A 23250-nucleotide genomic window follows, 5' to 3' on the forward strand; every position below is an offset into this window, starting at 1 on the left:
TGACTGTTTTTCTTCAGCACAAAAAAAAAAGAGAGCTGGCCAGAGACATGTCAGCAGATGGCTCCGATCCACAACGCAGAACTTCACACCTCGCTGGGATACGGCTGCAACCCAGGCATCCATCAGAGCTGTGGCATGTTGGAGCTCAAACAAAACAATGCTTCATGTGCGTCCAAATAACTATGGCACAGGGTCAGTCATTCTGACATTTTCAAGACATAGTGAACATCTTTTCCCCATTCCTGTCTATTCTCCATCTCATCCTTTGAGCAACCCTAACATAAAAACATGGAAGGGGCATGATGCTCCCCCACCAAATGTAAATGCTAAACAAAAGGCGTCGTAACGAGCAGGAGTGTGGTGGGAAGGAGGGGGGGGAGGGTCAGCACAAAGGGCAAAGTAAACACACAGGAGGACACAGTGGTATGAGCATGTTTAGGTCAACCTTCAGGTCTGGGCCTTCAGTCATGACATTCATAAAAAGAGATGAGGAGGGAAAACAACAACTTCTGTGTGAGATCTTTGTGGGGGTAGAAGATTCTGGATCTATCTGAAGCATTAAGGATAACTAAGAAAGTGCAAAGCTCTGTCCCTAACATTATTTTGTTTACCCTCATTAGTACATCTGTTTTAAGGGGCAGTTAATCAGCAAAATGATGTTGACTGTGGCTGCAGAGGGTCACCATGAACATGAAATATTCAATATTCTATCTGCAAATCAACTATTGTCATCATTTGTTACCTACAGTATTTTGTTTTCCTACAGTATCTGCTCATTACAACTTATTTCTCTGCTGCATCCTCAGGAGAATTCACGTCGAACGAGTGAGAGGGATGGTGATGTTTATTCCCTGCGATTGGTGCCCAACCATAGACTGTATGCACACGACCAATGCAATCTCTGTGCATGTAATTAAACTACATATTGTTTTCTGTTTGCCAGTATGTTGTTCTCCGCTTTATTGTTTATATTGTAATTCTGTCAAATTTAACATAGCATTGATATACAGACAAATGTTCTTAATATAGCGTTGTGTAGCGGACTCTGTTGCTTCGCCCGCCACTTCTGCTTTGTTTTGTTTTTTTGACATCATGTCTTACCTCAGGGTCCCCCTGTCCCCACTCCTGTATGACAGGAACACTGTGAGGTACATATGTGATAGTGAAAAACCGAATCAGGAGAATTTCAGGGGCAGTCCTCCTGCAATTCTCAGGAGTGCTATGTGAAAATACAAGATGTCTAAAAGATGTCTAGAGATCATAATGCAGATCTGGAAAGCTGCGGAAAATCAACCCAATTTCCCCCCTCCATTCATAATCAAACCCAAGTCGCATTTTTCATGCCAAGACCATCAAGCTCAGTAGTCTTTGAGCGAGACAAAAACAAGTGACCCCTGTCTCTTAATTCTGACCTCGACCTATGAAAGAAAAAGTGCTACTACACCGTGGGTACCTCAGACGATTACCATTGGGGCTCCAAATAGCCACCACATGGCTCACGAGACCTTCATCAGCAAATGGTCCAAGATGGGCGGGGGGGAGGAAGCTGGCCACAGTACGACTTCCTCCCTTTGAAGTATCATTAATCCTCAAGCCTTTGTGCATGTTTGTGTGCACTCTTCATTTCAAGATTGAGTCCATTTTGTTTGCTCAGCATTATTCAGAACAACACTGTTTGTGAATCAAAGGATGATTGTTGTAATCTGTTCTTTGATTGTCAGCAGATCTCATGGGAAAAACTGAAACAAGCAATGTATTAGTCCAGGTTTAGATTCTTCTGACTTCACTTCACTCAGACATAAGCCCATTGGTTCCTAGTGATGATAAACCTTGAAAAGCTGCTCACGATGACATCCTATAGTCCCTGAAGGAGTGCACTAATATTAAAGTTTGGATTAGGAATACATAACTGAAGCGATTGTTAACAAGTTTGAAAAAGCAAAGACGGAAAGTACATGAAAACTCTGTCAACCTTACTTCTTATATTTCCCTGATTTTTTTGTGGGTATCCAGTTTCTTCATGTGGAGTAACACGTGTAAACAGGAGCTGCATGGAGGGGCCCTCATCCCTGTCCCCGAGGAAACATGGTTTAAAGACGACTTAAAACCAAATGCTGAGGCATTTAAAGAAGATGTAAAAAGTGTTTTAAAATATGCACGTCTCTGCACAGCAATCTCTCAAATATGTCAGACTTTACTCTTGAGGAGTGCCGTCAGCTTCCGTCCCTTAATCCCATACTTCATGAACTGATTCTGAGTGAGTCATTTCTCAAAGATTTACTGCAAGAGATTTGCAAACATGATCCTTGAATCTAAACTTAAAAACAGCTTTCCCTTAAATGTAATTGCAAAAACTGCTATCTATTCCCTTTCTAATCTTTTACTCTAAGACGTAAATATTTGCTGTAGTTTCTGGGACTGAAACTATCGGCATAAATGATATCATGACAGGAAACCAAATTGAAGCACTCAGAACTTTGTAATGTTACTCTATTATGGAATTTATGGAGCATGCAGACTAACAGTTGCAGAAAAAACAACAGTCGACAAGCTTGCCTCCGTTTGGTCGTGGAGTGGTCTCAGGCACACTCGTGTGGGAGAGGTAAAGGAAGGAAGGTAAGAATAAAGAGTGGAAAACGCCGACCTGTTTCAGCCTAATGGCCTTTGTCAGGGCGTTAGAGTGTTGGACAGGTGTGCTGGAAACCAAAACTGGCCTTAAGAATTGCAATAACTCTGGATTCAGATGATTTTCCTCTCCTTATCTGTAAGAATACTCTTGAAAAAGTGGATATTCTGCGGCTATAGATTGAGATGATCCTGCTGTACCTCATGTTTTCTCTAAAACTTGCACACTGACCCTTCATGGTTCACACATCCCCAATCCATTTAGACCCTGCTGTAACCCTGGTGTCCCCTCGCCCTCTCAGTACGTGATCTTTCACAGCTTTTACAGGATTATCGCCCCAAGTCAACAGGGTCCTAAACAGCTGACTGGCACCAGGAATCGTGCTAAGAATTAGCCACCTGCTACGTGTTCATCCTAAAATCACATTGTAGCACAGAGAGAACTATCAGCACAGGAAGTTTCCTCCTGGGGGTAAATATGGCGTCAAACAAGTTAGAGGTCGCTTACCCTCCGGCACACACACACACACACACACACACGATGCTCAGCAGGAAGTTTGGCTTCCTTGAGTCGTGGCTGTGAGGTCAGAAGTCAAGGATCGGGATCAGCAGATCGTGTTACTGCACCCAGATGTGGCAGAGGACGGCCATGGCTCCAGTCTGGAGGTGCCCCAAATGCAGCGTGACTGCATGCTCATTTCTGCAGGAACAGGAACTTCTATTTTAAGAAATGCCATTCTTTGATAAAAACAGCAGTGTATTGATCTCTCTTTTTGAAAACTGTATTCTTTTTAAAGCTTTGCCGAGTGCGCTCGCTATTTTTAAGCGTCACATTTCGACACTTTCATAACCTGAAAAAAAAAAATCAGCGGAACACATTTCTAACACTAGTCCCGTGAGCAAGAGAGCATGCTTCACGGGAACAGTTAAAGTCAAATGTGAAATGTTGCTCTGGGGCACCACAGCAGAAGAAGGGAAGGAGTCTCTGTGAGATATATGCACGGAGCATGTGAGCCTTAGCATGACTCTGTTTGGAGACTCTGTTTATATTCCCTGTTAAATATTTCCAGTGGCTCGGTGTGCTGTGCCGTGCTGCGTTCGCTCACTTGTCTGCCTGCCATGTCAGGAGTGATGAGCTCGGGAATGAGAAACAGGTGTGTGTGAAACGTGTGGATCTCTACTTTATCTCTCACTCCCCCCCCTTCTCCTGACCTTTCTGAGCCAGTCATGCTGTGTTTTATGACAAAGAAGGAGGTTGAGAGAAAACACAGGAGATCTGCTGTTTATTCTACACTTTCTATCATTTAGGAATCATTGGCGACATGGTAGCTTTATGCTTTTACTTAATCAAAAAGGTGCTTTGGCAAATTAATTAATACAAGGTGGCAATAGGTAGAATAACAGGAAGAGTAATAGAAATAAAACAGAACATTAAAATGAGTAATGTGATTGGACTCAGGCGCATATATGAGGATCATTTTCTGGTTTTGTTTTAATCAAACTGTGTCACATGGGACTTTATCTACATCAAACAGTATTAGGTCTGAAGACAATTGGATCATGTGATATGTGCTGATTGTTGCGCTGTTAAAGCAAAAAGTCTGCAAAGATTATGTGTGAAGTGCACTGTTAGCGTCATTCATCATAAGCAGGAGGACAATAGTGATTAAAACACAATCAATCAGTCAATCAAATGCTGGATTAACATTAGGTAACATCCAATCACCTGAATGAGAGTAGTTAGCTTAGCAACTAATTAATGAAGTATTAAATCAATTAAAAAGACCACAAACAGATTAAGTTGTGTACTTTAGGTGTGAGGACAGTTTGGTTGAACATTACTTAGTTTTGTTGCACTTGCTGAGCTTGTTTGGTGCCAAAAGCTATTTGTACCATGCTAACAAGTTTTATTTTTTCATTTTAAACATAGCAGTAGACCTATACAAGTACACAATTGAATGGAAATATGTTCCTCAGGGCCATGATGCTACATAAGATTTAGATAGATTTAGCATGCTAACATGTGCGAAACAAAACACATGGTAAATAAGCCCTACTTAGCACGCTATTAGCATTTGGTTCAAAGCCTGTAATATGCTACACAGCAAACCTGCAAGCTTAACTATATAACCCATCTTTAGTTCAGTATCAGGAGTTTTTCAGGAGTTTTCTGCAAGTGTGAAGCCCTATTACAGACTGTAAGAAAATATGTTTTAATATAAGCCTAGATATTTTTTTAAAGAAAATAAGTGGTAGTGTAACCCTGGAGGGTCTTTCCAGAAGAATTAAAGGAGTTAGGTTATGGATGCTCAACCTGCATAAATTCTGTATCAACTATTAATATTAAATTGAATTAGCATTAGTGACACTGAGGAGAATTAACAACTTAACTTAGTTCTTCAATGGTAGACTAACATGATAGGCTAGATTGTTTTCTGCCCACTTGTGTCAGGGATTTGATGAAGTTGAACCACTAGGCTACATCTGATATTGAAACAACGTGTGTGAAGCTGAGTGCCTTATTTTCATGTTATATTTAACACTTTAGTCTACCCTCTAACCCACTGCCCCCCAACAGCTCTGCTCAGCTCTCTGCATGCGGCTCAGGAGTCGGTTTACACAGCCTCACATACCTGCTCACCCCCCCGCCCCTCCTCCTCCTCCTCCTCCTCCTCCGCTGCAGGGAGGTCGGGACTCCCTCTTTATCGCTGCTGCCATGCAGCGGTCCGTCAGTGTGCCAGCAGTCCGCGCAGAGCGCAGAGCGCAGCGCCCCGCTGAAACAGACAGTCTGTCACACAGAGGAGCTCCAAACCTTTACGGGATTTGAAAGACAACAGGAGAGGATTACCTGAGCGAACAAGGTGAGCAATGAGCAGACTTTTAACGATTCCGTACACGTACATGTGTGGTTTATTTTAGAAAGTTTTTTTGGTGCCGATCTTGCTGGCTATGAAGCGATCTGGCGTGTTTTGGGCTATTCCTTCAGTATGGAATATGTGGCAAATGTTTTTTTATTAACAGCTTTGAGTGAGTGAAAGATTGGTAGGCTATGGCTTGATCACACATTAACTTAACCTTTGCAGGCTACAGCTGAACAAACAGCCTGGTAACAAATACAATGCACGTATTGCTTTAGTACTGAGCATCTGGTGACTTTTGTAAATAAAAGCGAATGGAAGGATATTCATTTTATAAATATACACACCCCCAAGGAATCATAGCCTGAACGTGTCTGCCCTTTAACATTTTTACAGCACGATTCAGTTTGTCTTTTTAACAGTCATGTCTGAGATGTTTATGGTGTGTTTAAGACCTGCTGCTGCCCTGAAAGGAAAATTCTCCCTGGCAGCAGGTCTATGATGGATGTCAGGCTAATCTATAAACAACAGAATAGATTTATGGATCCAAAAGCTGTTTTATGTGTGTGTGTGCATTTCGTCACCTGCCATGTAAACCTGCAAATGGTTAAAGCCAAGTCAATATTAGCTGCATGGTGTATGGAGAGAATGAGAGGGAGCAATGATTGACTACAGCGCTCTGATTAAAGAAGGTACAGCCGGCCCAGGGCGGCAGGTTTATCCCGTCTTACCTCTACTCCACACTAAATATTTACATCTGGATGGAATCAGGGGGACTGCAAAATTAAGGCTCTGGCCTCAAATTGTCTAATCAAGGAAGGAACTTTTAAAATCTTCAAGCACATTTAGCATTTTCCTACCAATCAGTTTGTGTAAGTCAAATATAAGTCTCATGTTAATAAAAACAATGTACTCATTTTAAAGCCTCAGACAGTGTTACCTGAGACCTTACTAAAGAACAAAAGTTTGTGACCTGAGGGGTCGTTATGCAACACACCCACTCTGAAACTGAAAAGACTCTCTCCTCCGAGGAGACAATCACATGCCCTCAGGGTCAACTCCACCTTGACCCACCTCTTGCCACTCCCTCCCTGTCCTGTAACTCTCCACTAATATGTTGAATGCATCCCGAGTTGGTGTGATCGGCGTGGGGTCAGGAGCATAAACAAGTTAGCGGCCAGACTAAACAGACCACACATGTCCTGTAAACAAACGCACCCTGCGATTCATAGGTGAGCACGAGTTGGTTTGGCCAGCGTGCAGCCGCAGCAGCAGAAGGTTTAATTCATGCTTTCTGATGCAGATCATGAACAGGTTTAACTGTTACTTTCCAGAGGGAGAGGTGGTCTTCTTTTTGTTCCCAGCATGAGACACTACAGTGCTCTTAAAGAAAAGGCTAACTATAAATTGCAGTCAGTTACTGAACTACTGGATTTGTGGAGCTCTTTCAGGAGTGTTTGTTTCTTTTGGCTTAAAGAACAATAATTTCAAGATGAAGCAATAGCTTTCCTAATAGTTTAAAGTCTTCCGATGAATCCAGGTTATGCATGATGGAACTTACATTTTAAGTTAGATTAAGACCAATCTCCTCCACACCTTTCCTTGATCCATTTTTCTTTGTTTGTCTTGAACGTTTAGCCCACAACCTGACCTAGCTTGCGTCCCTGCCTCAAAGCGAAATGAGTCACAGCTCATAAACACCTACAGCAGACATCAATCCTTCATGTTGTGCACTTTTAAACGCAGGATACAAACATCTCTCTGACTGAATACCAACCTGCGAAATTACAGTTTGTAGCAGTCATAAACAGTCCCCTCCCCAACACACACACACACACACACACACCTTTTTTTCCCTTCTTCAGTTCATGTAGCAGTGGGCTTATTTTCCAGCTCTATTTTGGCTGCATCTGCGTTTGATGCTGATCCCAGCGGAGAATAGGAGATAACACCCCCCCCCCCACACACACACACCCCACCCCCCCGTCACTACACTGATAGCCTGGGGGCAGCAAACGGAGAGCTGCTCGTTCTAGTCTCCGTTTGGGGTGTTGACAGGAGTTCTGACATCATTAGCATGACTAAATGAAACGTAAGTTAGGTCTTTGCCTTTTTGTTTGGCTCATGGCACCAGCAGTGATAAGTGATGATGAAAGCCCGCAGAATCATGTCGATGTTATGATTTTAACTTAAAGGAAAAAGATTCATGCCCTCACCACATTGAAGCAGAAGTTAAACGGCCACCATCCCGTTGACCTCTTTCAAATTTATTATAGGATATAATAGCACACCAGGATTTCTCTTGGTCTATATTTTCCAATTTTCTCCCTTTTTTGCCCCAACTCAACAGTGTTCTTTGAGGCTGTACAAGTGTATAATCTGATCGTTTCTGAGCCACATCAGTGCTGACTGCAGAGAGCGAGCGGAAGCCGCAGGATATTTCATGGGTTTAGTTCACAATGGGCCGCTCATGTGTTTCTTATCACTTAAAGTTCAGGCGTACCGCAGCAACATTCAAGGCATGGTTTTGCTTTCCTGTTCTAGGGCCCGGTCTTGAAAACATCACAATTTAAGAGGGATGTCAAACATTTGTTCTGTTTAATCCCCCGTTTTGTTGCATAGCTGAATGAAAAGACCCCCGAGTTATGGCGGGAAGCTCGAGTTTCTAATTAGAGGGGAAAATGTACCCTGCTAATGACATCATCTCCCCCCTGGCACTGTGTTAAACAGCCTGTGTGTGTGTGTGTGTGTGTGTGTGTGTGTGTGTGTGTGTGTGTGTGTGTGTGTGTGTGTGTGTGTGTGTGTGTGTGTGTGTGGATGTGTGCAGCTGGTTTTAGACATTTAACGTTCACAACAGTGTGAGACTTCAAACACTCACATACAAACCTTGGGGCTTATAATTTAGCTTTATTGCTCTTTGTCGCCTTGTTTGGACTGTTGTGCCGATGCTCTGTGGGAACTTCCTCGCCGACTGGTTTCAGGAAGAAGTCAGAGTCTTAGTAACAAACAAACAGCAAAACATAACATTCAGGCAGTCGCTGATGAAAAGCTCATCTTCATTTTCAATACCAAAGTACATTAGCCCCTGAGATATTTACTTGTTTTTATTCACCAAACAGAAGCCTACCACAAATTAAAATATATTTAATATCTTCCGCTGGTAACTACCATAGAAGAGCGAAAACATTGCTTTAGGTAAATTATCACAACAAAGTGTGGTGCAAGCGGAGAGTGAAACTAGCTAAATGTTTGCCAACAGTGTTTTTGTTTCATGAATTCTCAGGCTGTTTTTTTTTTAAATTTAAAGTAAAGGTTATTAAAAACACAAAATTAAACAATACGCAGCTGAATATTAGTGTTTTTGACTCACTTCTTTAACGTCAGGTAAGACTGCTAGCTGAGCTGCGACTTATGTTAGCTAAAAGTAATCATGTTAGCTTCTGCTAGGCTTGGTTATAGTAGGAGTCCTTCAGGGTTCTGAGAAAGGCCAGACACAAATGATAGCAATGACAGAGAAGTAGAAGTAGCAGCAGTATATACCTGTTTTAAAAAATATCCTTTTGCAATGTTGTAATGATTTCTGAGGGGGAACTTTGTATTTGCCAGTTCTCCAAATCAGTATGGGAATTGGTATCTGAGGGAAAAACAGAATTAGTTCATCTCCAGTTCAAAGCTAATGTTTCTTCTGTTTTGTAAACAAATGTGTGTGTGCAATCAAATTCCCTGAAGAGATCATTTAATCAGCAATGACAGAGATCTCAAAATAGATGAGCCCAAACCTTTATTTGCTGGCTTATCTGTAAAAAGATTTATGATGCGTCACTCGGAAATCTCTTTGAATCCACTTTAGCTTGCTAGCCCAGATCTAAATCCGCACCAAATGTTTGAACTGAAATAATCAGTAGCATAATCAGCCTTGTCATTCTCCGAGGCCTGAAGTCATTCTCTGCTCTTACATCACTACTGATCTCAATGGGCTCATAACTCAATCCATAATTTATTGTGGGCAATGAAATCCTGAAACATGAGCTGACAGATCTCCATCTCCTGACAGTCCCCTGTGTGTAGGTGACAGCTGTGAGAGCAGCTCTTCTCTCCCTCTGCTCTCACATCCCCGTAATTGTTCACAGTCCAACTGGGCGCCTCCGTAGCTCTGCCACATCCCATCACTTCAAACCGATGCCGCACTGGGGTTCGCTCGACCGCGAGGAAGATGGCACAAGCCTGGACATTCTTTAAGTCACAGGAGAGAGGAGACGGAAAGATGCAGCTCCACAAACTCTTCGGGCCCTTCCAGATGTTTTCCGATTCTGACAGGAGTGAGGCGGGAGGGGAGGGGAGGGGAGAACGGAGGGGTGTCTTTCTGTTGCACTCGGGGGGCTGTTTGCGAGGAAACAGGTCGGTCGATCGGTAATGAAAGAGGACAGCTGGCAGGTTCAGCAGAGGTTAACAGCTAAGTGTACATGGCAGCGAGGAAAAACAGAAGAGCTCAGTAGAGGGGCTTTGTGGAAGATTTTTTTGGTGATTCTTTCTCTTGTAGTTGGAAGGTATTTTAGGAGAAGCAATTCTTGTTTATCAATGGATTTAAGGCCCTGAAACCTACTTTCTTAATCAGCCTTTTACTGTGAAGGATGGTGTCCAGCAATAAAATGCCCCCAGAGTCATTTAACACGAGAGCTTGCTGCATTTCTGTTCAAGTGCACAGGACTCACTTGGTGAAAGATTTCCAGAGGATTCAGCAACATTTGAATCCAACTTTGGTGTCATTTTTACATTTTTGGTTCCGTTTTTGTCACTTTCAGTCACAGTTGAAAGATAATGCTGACACATTCGCGAGATTCTCCAGGCTGTCATTTTTTTTTTGTTGTCGATACATCCTTTGTCTGAAAAGGGAACCTTTATAGAAGTGTTAAAGCAGCATTTTAGTTTGTTACATGTTGGCACTAAATAAACCTGATCAAACGGTGTTAAGCTGTTCAGACAGCAAATCAATGCTGGCCCATTTTAAGTGGTGCAGAGTGTGTGGTGACACAGTTTGGGGGAGGGAGGGGGGGGGGGTTGCTGGATGGGATTTGGCACTACAGTCACAGTGTTTGGGGATACAGCACAGCTGGAGCAGATTTAAGTCCCAACCAACCCCACACAGGCCTGTCACAAGTCCTCACAAGTATGTGTCAACCCTCTTTTTCTATTTTACTGCTAACATCAGCAACACGTGTTTACAATAACTCTGCAAATGTTGTGTGAATGTCCTTTTGGCAACCTGGTGTGTCTCTGTGAAAAGAAGGAGGGGGCACACAGATGTTACGTTCATTTTCTTTCTTGTTAGATGTTTGTGGGAGGTATTTTCTGATCACATATGACCTCCGACTTCCAAGTAAGTATCAACCAAATCTCAAAACTAAACTCAGTAGTTTATTCTATCCAGACCCAGTTTAAGTATTTTCTTTGTGAGTCTTAGCAAGCTTCCAACTGAAGTGTCTTTTATCACTTCGTTGAAGCAGACATATGCCTGGCAGAGTCTAAAAATGTGCCAACTTGTTGAAATGAAACATCTGGCAGCGAGCCATCAGTCCCGTCTTTCAGAGCAGTCTCACCAGCTGAGAGCTTAATGAGGGTTCACAGTGTGGGAACAGGCCTTCATACTTCAAGACACCAGGAGATTGAGGGATGGGCTCGGATTTGTTTCTATGAACTGAACAGTCCAAACAGCCACAGGCTTCTTTTTTTTTTGTTGGGTGGGGGAGAAAGATCTGCGTTACCATGCGTTGCAAAATGAATTCCCCTGTCGATGGTTGTGCTGCAAACACACAGTAGGTCACTGCGGTTTGTTCTGCTGGTCACAAAACCCCAGGCTGGCATGTGCAGGGAGCAGCAGCGGTGGTCATAAATTACAAAACAATCAAGGAGTAGGACGCCTTCCTGATGTACAGATCTGTGCAAATGCAATACTGAACTCTCCTGAACCCATCCTCTGATGCTGTTATCTCCTAAAAAAACACATTTATATTAGGAGAGCACAATTTGGCTCCAATCAACTGAGGGATTTTATCATTTTAAAAGGAAAATCTTGAATTGTTTCCTTAATATTTCCTTTTATAAAGGCCATAGTACTGTGCTATATACATAAATATTTACATATAACCTAGTGGCTAAAGTTGGAACTGCAGGTCATGTGATGTGCTAGGGCCTTATTTATTAAGTATGGATCGCTTATAACTCCAAAAACTTTTATCATTTGCTTCTTTTACTTGCTTTGTCTCAGGATCTAATTCATAAACAGCATTTTGCGCAAATCGCTAACAATACAAAAAGTTGTCCTGCTCAGTGCAATTGCTCGCCTTTCGCATCTAAATCTGCACCATTACTCATTGCACGGTTTGTCAACATAAAGACGATGAGCTAGGCGAGGGGACACTTTTTTACACACTTTTTTACACAAGTTTATTGAGAGGCCAGACATGAAAAATGTGATATGAGTTTCACCGTTTAAAACAAAGCTTCCTCCCTGAATGGAGCCATTAAGGACAGCTCAAACACTTCATCCACACATCTACACCTGTGTGCAGGTTGTATGTGAGGATCCAGATATATATACGTCATGTCCATGTAAGTGCATGAGCTCACTCGTCAATAGTTCACCCATCAGCAGTGAGGTTCACAGACGGGCTTAACATTCCTGACTGGGACGCACGCAGGTTCAGGTGTCTGTGTTACAGTGCGGGTTATTAAGTTTCCGAGCACAGTGCACCTGGTGAAGAGCTCATCTGAGTGGCATTAAGTTACATTATTTCAATCTTTAAATAGTGTTCTCATCATACTGACTGTTTTCTTACTTTTTCTTTGATTCATTTCAGGAAGCTTTTAAATTGAAATAATGGGCAGAATGCGGCTGAAACTTAAACAGGGACTCATGAAACTTTACAGGTCAGTGCAACAGTAACAGCTCTCTTCCTGCACATTTAGCTGTGGAAAAAAAAAAAAAAAAGCAACTCGCCGGTTCTGTTGATAAAAGCAAGAATAAATGTGAACATGTTATCTCACCAACGTTATCTCTGTAAGAGCTGCATGGCTCCTACAGTAAAGTCCTCACTTCCAGTACAGGCTATTAAAGGTAGACTATCACACAGCTGTCACTTACAACATGAAGGCAATTGTTTTGTAATCAATACCTCAAGTGTTTTATAGCCACTTAACAATTATTTTCACTATCGGTTTGCCTGCTGAGTTTTTTTTTTTATCTACTGCTAACACCCATCAAATGATAGTTCTCAGAGGCCCTGTTTCCAAGATAATGATGTCAGCAGAAAATGCTAACCTTTAATTGCGTTTTGGCTGTTCGTTTAAAGGACTAGCATTTTGGATGCATGAAAATGCAAAGTTTTGAAACAAGTTACAGAGTTTACATTTTTGAAAACAGCCTTGTCTCCGTCGTTGCAAAAAAAAAAACAAATCCAGCAATATGCAATTCCCGTCCAAAGGAGACATTTCGCACATGCCCATAATCATAATGGCTTCAGTCAATAGCCATGCGCGAGTAGTTGGACAACAACAATGGCGGACTTTCGAGTTCTGTTTCTGCTGCTCGCTCTGTTGAATTTAACAACACTTCTCCAGTGTTCTCCTTTTTTTTTTTTTTTTACTTGATGCATTGAATGACAAAAGAGTTTCAGCAGTAAGCTTAGAGCCTATCTTGTCCATTTTACAGATGGAGGAGGTCTATTCAGGTTAGGGGTCCCTCAAGTCGTCCCTGGCGTCCTGCTGCTGCTGCTGCTGCTCCACATGAATGTGGAGAAAGTCTTCAGTAAGCCTCGAACCGTAGATCAGGCAGCTAATGGCGCTAGTGGCCTCACAATGCTTGATAGGATTTACAACTACCAGGCTTTGTCTTTGAGGGAACAGTATGTGTCCCATTGCCTCCATCACTTACATTTTATTGTCACCATGCTGTTATTTGTCCCTTTTCCCTCCCTGACTAATGAGGCGAAGCGACCAGGTCACGACGTATCAGTAGATCTGGTGCAGGGCCTTTGTTGTGCTCCATTAATAATGCAAAGAAAGACCGGTGTGTCCCTTTGTTTGGATAAGAGAGGACACTGCCTCCTTTTCTTGGTCCTGCCCCTTAACAGACTTCTTGAGGTGTTTGTCCGTGGTGTTGGTTAATGACCGAGGCCAAACAAAGTCAATGAATCCTGGCTCATTAGCACGCATGCAGACACTTTTGTCCACACTGTAGAGAATCGATGTGCACAGATGCTTCGTCGTGACGTAAAGAAATGTTTAGAATGAAGGTTTGGTTCAGACATTTCGGTCCATTAGCGATGATCATTAGTCTGTGTCGTGCTTAAGAGGGGAGCCAGATGTTGGCCTCAAGGAAGTGAGAAAGACAACAGAGGCAGAAGAGAAAAGATGGACATTTGGGTCCTTGAAGGCAGCAGATGCCCCTCATCTGTCCGAAGATTAATTTGACAGGTAAAACGTGCATGATCAATTTCACAAGGGCTTCAAAGGTGGTCGTTGGGAATTTATTAACCTCTTATCTTGTGTTTAACTCAGTGGATTCATAAGTCACACGAGACTTCCTGTAACCTTCTGATCCAAGGCCAGCTGGTATTTCTTTGGACATGCCCTGCGTGTCCAGATGAAGTTATTCTTCTTCTGTGGGCTCTCGTGAAGCAAACAAACACTTCCTGGATTTGAAGGTCTTTAGCTTCAATCTGGGGGCACCGCTTTCCCATCAGAGAAAACAAGCAGAGCTGTGTTTCTTTCACCGTCAAATATGTGTATGTGAGTGAAGAATTGAGAGTTCTTAAAAACTTAAAACACGACCTCTGTGTTCTCAATGGGTTGGATATAAGGAGCACAAACAATGCTGTTGATTAGAAAGAAATTGGGAGTGCATAGTTAGTTCCCGTGACAGGTCCATGTCAAGGCGGTCTCTGAGTCTTGAAGAAGCATGACAGAAAACATCTGGTTCCTCTTTAGCTGCATGGGGGCGCCTGCTTAAGCCTCCCCTGCAGACTGGGCCATCCGCTTCACAGAGAGGACACGGGGGAGGAAAGGAAGGGAGAGGGCAGACAGACGGACAAGGAAGTTTAATTAAAGAATAGAGAGTTTTAAGTTGTAAGAGACATTTACATGCTCAATGAGTAACACTCTTTATGCACTCACAACAGGGGTCAGGAAGGATTCTTTGACATTTCTGCTGGTTTTACCATTTTTGTTATTGTCTATTTAGATCTTAATTTGTTCCTTTTATCCCACATTTGAAGTGTCATGTGCAACAGCCAAACACCACCAATGGAATTGTCTGCAATACGTTTCTACAAAAGGTCTCATGTAGAGATGTGTAGTACAAATTAAGTTGGACTGAGACACAACAGGTTACCTTGATCGTTTATAATTGTTTGCTGAAGGCTATACTTTCCTTTTTTAATTTAACCGTGCAACATCTGCTTCATTTTTTTACAGTGCATCCACATTCTGTACTCCAGCCTTTGCAGCCACTTACATGGAGGCTTTTGTAAAAAATATTTAAAAAATACTTACGGACTTTGGGGAAATAATGATGCAGACATTGTCCTTCACTTTCAGATTGGCTGTCATGAAACCGTAACCGCTTTAACCAACAATGGTTAACTCATTTTCGAGGCTCTCCTGACCTTGTTGTCCAAACTAGCTGCCATTAATTTTGCATTTTATATTTCTATCGCTGCGTTCATAGAGGCCAGGGGCTCTTTGTTGTGTCCATTGTACGTGAATGATGATCATTTAAATTGGTATTTTGTAGGTTTGTTTAATGGACAGAGATAGTTCAGAAATGGCATGAAAGTGCTTATCTGGACAGAAACTGTGTCCTTCATAAGATAAAGCTTTAATATGAAAACCTATTATGGTGGATACATTGAAAGTCTTTGAACAAAATGAGATTTTAATTTCTCTGAACTTTAATTGATTTAGATTTAAGAGGGCATTAAATCCTCCTTTATTTTTCTTCAAACCAGAAAAACATTTCAGATTTTTAAAGCAGATTTCCTCCCCATTCTTCTGTCATATTTTATTAATCATATTGTGACCCTCTCAGATTTTTTTATGCAACCCTCTGGGGGATCGTGACCCCTCCAGGTTGGGAACCACTGGTCCATGTGAAAATATAGGTCAGTGCTGAAACACAGTGTCACTGGATGACTAAAATCAACTCTCACTGTTTTAAAAATCAAATACAATGTATTGAGTCCCAAGCTTCGCAAAAGCTTTTAAAAATTGCAGTCAGCAGGGAGCACTCGGAGCTGGAGCGAGACAGGAAGAGAGTGATGGAGTGGGGGGGGGAATGAGAGGGTGAGGACGCCCTCTGACATTTACAGAAGATGTAGAGAGGTGACGAGTGGGAAGGAGGGGCGGGAGGGTGCAGGGGAATAAAAGACTCAAGGTAGAATTAGGAAGCAGAGGGGGGTGTTCTCTATGGAGATGAGAGAGAGGCAAATGGTTTTAAAGGTAATGACAACCTACAGAGAGAGATGAAGGACGTCTTGTATTGCGAGAAAGATTCTCCTGCCCTCTCACGCTTTTCACAAACCCTGAGATCAGAGGAGAAGGTGCTGGGTACTAATTTGGCTCATTATGGGAAAAATGGACCTTAATGGTGGCCATTGTTCCCCAGAAAAGCCTAGCCGAGTCTTTGATTCTCTCTCTCTCTGTGTGTGAATCTTTTCATTATTCAAATGTCCTCTCCCTCAGCTAACTCTTTTTTCACTTGATGATAATATATGTGCATAAGACTTTTAATCCATATATATCTCAGGCATTTTCTTGGTTTTGCACCATTTCTCACGAAGGCGTTTCATCCCAAATGACCAGCATTTAGCGCTGTGACTCAGATTTCTGAGATCTGAGATAGCACTTGGAGCAAGAGATAACCTCTCAAAGCGGCTGGTTTTCTTCAAGCTTGTGATGTCAGAATGAGTGAACGCACAAACACCTAAATAGAAGACGCAGTGGAAAGCCTTAGAAATAGGACAATTAAGGATAATGTCTGCATTGCTTTGGAGGTTATGACTGGCCTGTGGGTATTAAATGTTGCTGTTTCCATTTATTGCCCCTTATATTCCTGATATTACTTCCCATATGTGCCTGCACCCCCCCTTATTGGTAAACCAGCATCAGGATTAATGACTTTGTTTAGGCTCCTATGGCAATAATCCCCCTTCTTTCTTCAGTAGCATTACTATTTAAACCCAGATGGGGAACAGATTGTTCCGGAAGAAAGGTGTCTAATAAATACTCAAACCCCGACAGCCACACACAGTAACCCCTGATCCTACTTCCTCCTCATTTTCTACCCATTTTTACTCGTTTCATGCCCAACTACAAAACCCTTTCTTTCTCTCCCCTCCACACCTGTTACAAGTCTTTTTTCTGGAACCTTACCTAAATAATGGCTGACTTTCCCGAGCTCCGACAGCCTGACATCTGGAGAGAAAAAAAAAAAGCTAGCTGGCTGTTAAACCCCCTTCCTCAGTGAATTTATAGCGGCGTGCCATTTGACAGTCTGGGGTTTGTGTCTGTGAGGGGAGTGAGACTGAATAAGGTAGAAGGTGATGTTCATGTGAAATGCCACCTTCTAGTGAGTCAAAACATGTGATATATTTAGAAACGGTTTACTTGAGGGTAATTTTAAAAGTAAAACTGAACACATCAGGAAACATAACTTTTTTTTTTTTTTTTTTAGCATATATTGTACCGAAGGAGCTTATTTTGTAAGCCTACTAAAAGACACTGAAGCTAAAGCAAACATTCAACCCTTCTAATGCGAGAGAGGTTACATCTTGATTTAAAAATATGTGTCCATTAATCTACTGCTACTTATTTGCTGACATAATGATGAGTTGAGTTTAGCTACTTCATGTCACTTACAGATATTTTCACCCCTGTGGAAGTCTCACCTGCAATATATAATGCCCCTAAATTGCGTATTACAAAGACGGAATTGGACAGCGCTGTGTGTGTGTGTGTGTGTGTGTGTGTGTGTGTGTGTGTGTGTGTGTGTGTGTGTGTGTGTGTGTGTGTGTGTGTGTGTGTGTGTGAAAAAATATTGGTGTCTCAGTGTGTGCAATGTGAATTCACACACTGAGACACCAATATTCCAAATTTCTTATTTCAAGTCATTTTGAATTTTTTTTTTCTGACAGTGAGCTTAAGGGCGTGTTGTCATGTCACATCAATATTCACTACCTTACAAATGTTGCTTTACAAGTGTAAGACGGGAAACCCTGAGTTGCAGTGGTGGCGTGTGTTTTACTGTCAGTGTGGTCACTTGTTCTGTCTTAAAGGATGACTCATGGATCCTTTTTCCTGCCTGAGAAGGCTGTTCATTGTTTTAACGCCACGTGATGCAAAAGTTAAAATAGCACAAGATAACACTTTAGGGAGACCTGTGGGAACAATAAGAACAACACTTAAACACCCTGCTGCTGTGTAACACAACACACGGATACTAAATATGTTTTGTCGGGATGTGAAACGAAAAAACAACTTCCACCTGTGTCTATGGTATTTATATGATGTTAAGATGCACTATTTGTCTCCCCAGTTTGCACATTGTAAACCTCTCCTTTCTACGGCCATTTAAATAAGCTTTATAATCCAAGGCCAAACTTTGAATGTGACACTAACACACATAAATATGCTTATTGCAGACACAAAACTAGATCAGACACACAGTCAAGTATACTCATGACCACATGCACATAGACACACACATGCACATATAGACACATGATAACCGGGCGTTTTTTTTTGTTCATGCTATAAATATTCCTCGGGTAGAGAATATCCCATTATAGAGTCGTACTGCAGCCCCCCTTCCCAACTTACCCCTCATATAGCATGAAACATAAAAGACATGAAACATTTCTCTTTCCACAAAACACACCATAAATATAAACAGTGGTTTTCAGTTTCACAGTCATGCACTATGTTTGGTTTTCAGTGTCATTTAACTTTTTAAGGGGCTTGTTAATTTGAAAAATGAGCTGTTTAAACTGTGACTGTGAAAAAGTTATTACTTCAGAAGTGTATTTGTTCATTTAAAGCAGCCCTGTAGGTTGAAACATCAGTCAGTAAAGAAAACTAGAAGGAAGAAAGTTAGCATTTAGCTTCACTGATCTTTAAAATATCACTTCTCTTCACAGATTTTCACCTCTTCAATTGCTTCTACTACCATGTTAATACAACAGCTGCAAAGTGCAGAAGATTTAGTGCCAACAAAGTGTACTTTTACAAGTAAAACACTACAAAAAATAATAAGTCAAATAAAATGATTTTAAACCAAAAAATAATCATCTACGATTTCTTTGTTTCTAATTTTTCTGAATGATCAATCAGGATGTTGTATAAGATGGATTTCTTCTAAAACCAATCTGAAACAATTTACTTCATGGAATATCCTAATAGCAGTCACGTCATCCGCCTGCACAACAGACATTAATGCCTCTATTCAACTTTTATCCAACTCTTACAAGATGTGCAGTAATTCTTTGGAAATAAAAAGGCCTTAGCTATTCTGAAAATAGACTTAAATAACTGAAGGAAGAGATCTTCAAATCAGTCACAAATGACCCAGCAAAATGCCTCCATGGAAAAATGAACACATGTGCTCGTAAATTCATTTAAATATGTATTCCCATTTATAGAGGACTTCTACCACACACTTTGTCTTAAGGGTTGTTCCAAACAAAATCTTCCTGATTCAGCAGAAGCATGTTCACGTCAGCCTTGGTTTAACTTCTATATTTCTCTCATTGACTGTTGACCTAGTGATGAGTGTCAGATGATGCTATGTGTTTATGCGTATTTTGTTGATAGGTAAGGTAGAGGTTTACAAATGCCTTCATTCATCAACTCTGTATTTCTGTGTGCTTCTGGCATTTTACTCCCTCCAGTTTTATATAAGCACAATCCAAGCTCAGCATAGAGACCACCGTCCTTCCTGCCATCTGGCCTCTCCTGCTTGCCCTGGAGAATAACCCCTCAAACTAAAACCGCTCTCTTTTTCTCTGTCTCTCCCAGGGATCCATGCAGGTGATGTGAGGACAAGGACAAGATTCAATTCTGCCCCATCTGTCCGTCAACAAACCAAGTGCCTTGGTGCCGGCCACCCTCAAGTCACCTCAACCACGACGGGCACCAAACAAACTCACCTCAGACAGCCGGCACAGAGCAAATATTTGAGGCCATTAAATCTTATTTTTCCAGGCTGCAGTCACTGAAAAGATCAACAGTGAAGGGTGTAGTTGGGAGACAGAAAGAAAGAAGAAAAAGTGGGGGAGGAAAAAGTAACCCTTTCAAAGTGCACCCTGCCTGCTATTTCTGCTGTGCTGTGGGCAGGCAGCGTCTCATTTGGGAGTGATCTTGGCTGACAAAAAAAGGACTTCCCAGTGCCCTGCCTGCCGATCCAAATGCCTGCATAAATACTGGATAGAGATATCATTTGTCTGGCCTCTAACACTGCCCAACAAAGAGACTCCCTGCTAACTATAGAAAACATTACACCAAACTTTGACTTTGCTGTGTTTTGCTACCTCTCTATTACTCTAAAGAAGATTCAAGAGCTGTGAGAACGTAATTGAGAACTGCTATCAACACTTTCAAAAGTCTCTCTTGAAATTTATGTTAGAAATTCACTGGGCCCACATCGTATCCCTGAGGGACTCCCTGTCAGTCATTTAGGGATTGCAGTTTTGATGTCTTTCTCAGCTCAGTGAATCAACATGAAGCCCCTAACACCAATTGGATCCCCCTCTCCCCTGAGGCTCCTCAACAAGGGTCCAGACTACCTGCGCAGGCAGATAGATGGTGGAGGAAATGGACGCTCAATCAGCGCTGTAGAAAGGCTTGAGGCAGACAAAGCCAAATATGTTAAGAGCCAGCAGGTGATCAATACGAAACAGGAGCCAGTTCTGGTGCCCTGTGCCACCCCTCCACCACAGCCCCGCCGAGCTTTTTCCACCCCTGGTTTCATGACACCTAATCTTCCCCCTCGACGGTCATCAAACACCGCTTTCTCCACACTCTCTGGCTCCTTCAACTCAAGGGATGAAAATGAAAATGATGACTCCAGAAAGGAGAACAGACGGACTTCCGTTGACGTCGAGGCACACAACAGGAGCAATGTGAACCATGCACTGCCTCCCAACCCTAGGACTCCTGGGAAAAACATTTTGGTAGCACCACACAGTGCTCCCGTACTCAGAAGATCTACTGGCAAACGCATGCTGAGGCCAGACTCCCTAGTCATGTACAGGCAGAAGAAAGAGTGCAAGAGCCCAAGTGGTGCACCAGAAGGAGAGAACAATAACTCAGAAGTGAAGGGTTATAGCTTTGTACGCCGCCTCTTCCAGGGCTCCATGAGGGAAAAGAGCAGCGTAGGTGAAGGAAGAATACAGAAAATGGTGATTGGTGAGGAAAAAGCGCCACCACGAGATGGAGAATCTCGCATGTCTTGGACCAACGAAAAAGACACTACAGATGGTGGACTAGGAAGCAGAAGGTCAAGTAAAACCGACCAAGAACGCAGCCCAGGGTCCATCCCGAGCCCTGGGTTTAGCTGTGCGCTTGAACTGACAAAGAATGGGGTTACAAATGGTACCAATGAAGGAGACAACAACGGTATCACCAATGGCAACCACTCAAGTCCCCCCGATGATCAGAATGACCCCTGGAAGCGGGCATCACCTCCACCAGCACCCAGAAGGCGGTTTGGGGAGCTGCAGCGCTCAAAGTCAGATCTTCATCTTCGCTGCTCAGTAGCACTTTCAGAGCAGGACATTTTTTTTGACTACTGCGGGCTGGACATGGACATGATAGAGCGCCTGGGTCGAGAGAACTTTCTATCTGGTGCCAGCTCCATAGACACACTGTCGTTGGCCCTCCGCAGTGTAGTTGGGGATGGCTGCGGCGGCTCAGAGCCCAGCGAGTTTTCCCGACACTCAGGAGACGGATTGTTTCAGGAGGAGCTGGCTGATCAGATTCCCACTGGTGTGTCGATAATTGAGAGGAATGCTCGTGTCATTAAGTGGCTTTATGGGTGCAAGAACGCTGCTAAAGAGGGACCCAAAGAGTCTACTGTTTAAAACAGGGACTAGAGACCATGTGCTGTGGAGTGCCAAGAGTTCGAAGGTTTATTTTCTGGTAAAACAGTAAACCAGTAGATCTGAATATCCTTATTGATCTACTTATTGTAGCATTCAGTTCTGGAGACTTTCCCCCTCTGTGCAGAAATTTGCTACTGAATTGCACTTCAAACTAAAAGTCAAGGCATTGAATCACCACTGAATTCAGAGTGGGCTGTGATTAGCTCACAGCAATGCCACAATGCATCACAGAAAGAAAAAATAGGACTCTGTTCTATTTTTGAGCCAAAGCATCAATGCAAGTCAAAACAGCTGAGCTTCAGAAAGCAAAGCAGCGACAAAATATGATTTTTCTTTGAAATCTCCTAGAGTATCTATGGACTAAGGGTTTGTTTCAGGTTCTAATACCTGCACAACGGGTTAGTATTCCACAGCACATGAAAACCTTTACTCCCTTGTTTTCCCCTGACTCCAAAGAGACTGTTTTTTTTTTTTTTTAAAAGAACAACTGCCACCAGTTTATCTTGTCAAATTGATATATTGTATTTATAGATCCTATGGAAGAATTGTGTGGGTGAAGACAGGTCGAACTGGTGACTGGAACCATTTTTTCCTGCAAAGTGTTTTAGTACTTGTCTGTTTGTGTGGCTGTGTTAAGAGTGAACTTTAGTGTCCTCTCCCTTTGTAGCTTTTTCAGTTATTGATCGAACTGGAATAAACACTGATCTGGAATCAGCCCCTGAGACCCCTCACGAGGCACATGTATGTTTGTCACAACAGAGTCACAGTTTTGTATCCTGAACACCTTCTCTTTCCCTTAATGACTAAATTGAAATGGAAAACCACTAAGCTATGTTTTTTTTTCTAGACTGGAAAACTGTTGTGTGAGTGTGAAGTGAACCATGAGTACCTCATTCGGATCTGTCCCAGTTTAGTTTGTGTGTGTTTTTTTTTTTTTTTTTACTCCTTAAACGCAGGCGTTGGAACAAACATGCGAGACGCCCCTGTGGGGTTGTTAATGCACTGAACTGGATAGAAGGAGAGGAAAGATAAAGATATAGCTTTAACTCTTTACAGAGACGCATCTCGTTCAATATTAAACACTGAGCTGGATTCAAATGAGCACCTGCATCATGCAAGACAAGGAGCCATGCCTGGCTAGTCATTTTCATCATTACCATCATCTCATTTTCTAAACACTAAAGGGGGTAATTTCTCACGCCGTAAACACGGTCCAATAATCACTTGTGACACAGTTATTGATTAACAAAGCTAATGTTTCCTGCGTGTTCAGTTGCTCCCAGCTGTTAAAAGTTAAAAAGCAGCAAAGCTGATGAGCAGAAAAAGAATCCTGTGAAGGCAAAACTGGACTTTTGAAAGCAAATGATTAACACAATCAGAGAGAAGAGAAATGTATTAAATAATATATTCTCCTCTAAATTTTAGGGAGCTCCAGTTGTCAAACCGTTGTTTTTCAGATGTCCCTTTCACTATCTGGCAGTTAACAGATGTCTAACCTTCCCAGCTGGCTCAGTCAGCCGTTTCCTATCAAAACAAGTAGCCATCCTCCCTCTTGATTACCAGAGATCCTACCTCACTCCATCCATCCTTCAGTGATTCTCACTTTTTATCTCCAT

At 42.3% G+C, this 23250-nt stretch overlaps 1 protein-coding gene across 1 annotated transcript; it reads left to right on the forward strand.

Moving 5' to 3' along the window:
* Positions 1 to 5350: 5350 nt before the first annotated feature.
* Positions 5351 to 22107, forward strand: fam110d (family with sequence similarity 110 member D). Its single transcript, XM_029277263.2, has 2 exons — positions 5351 to 5486; positions 19551 to 22107. The coding sequence occupies exon 2, from the start codon at positions 20252 to 20254 to the stop codon at positions 21611 to 21613; it is 1362 nt and encodes a 453-aa protein (XP_029133096.2). The 5' UTR covers positions 5351 to 5486; positions 19551 to 20251; the 3' UTR covers positions 21614 to 22107.
* The last annotated feature ends 1143 nt before the right edge of the window (positions 22108 to 23250 follow it).

The sequence above is a fragment of the Labrus bergylta genome, chromosome 8 (genome assembly GCF_963930695.1).
Source record: "Labrus bergylta chromosome 8, fLabBer1.1, whole genome shotgun sequence".
Lineage (NCBI taxonomy): Eukaryota > Metazoa > Chordata > Actinopteri > Labriformes > Labridae > Labrus > Labrus bergylta.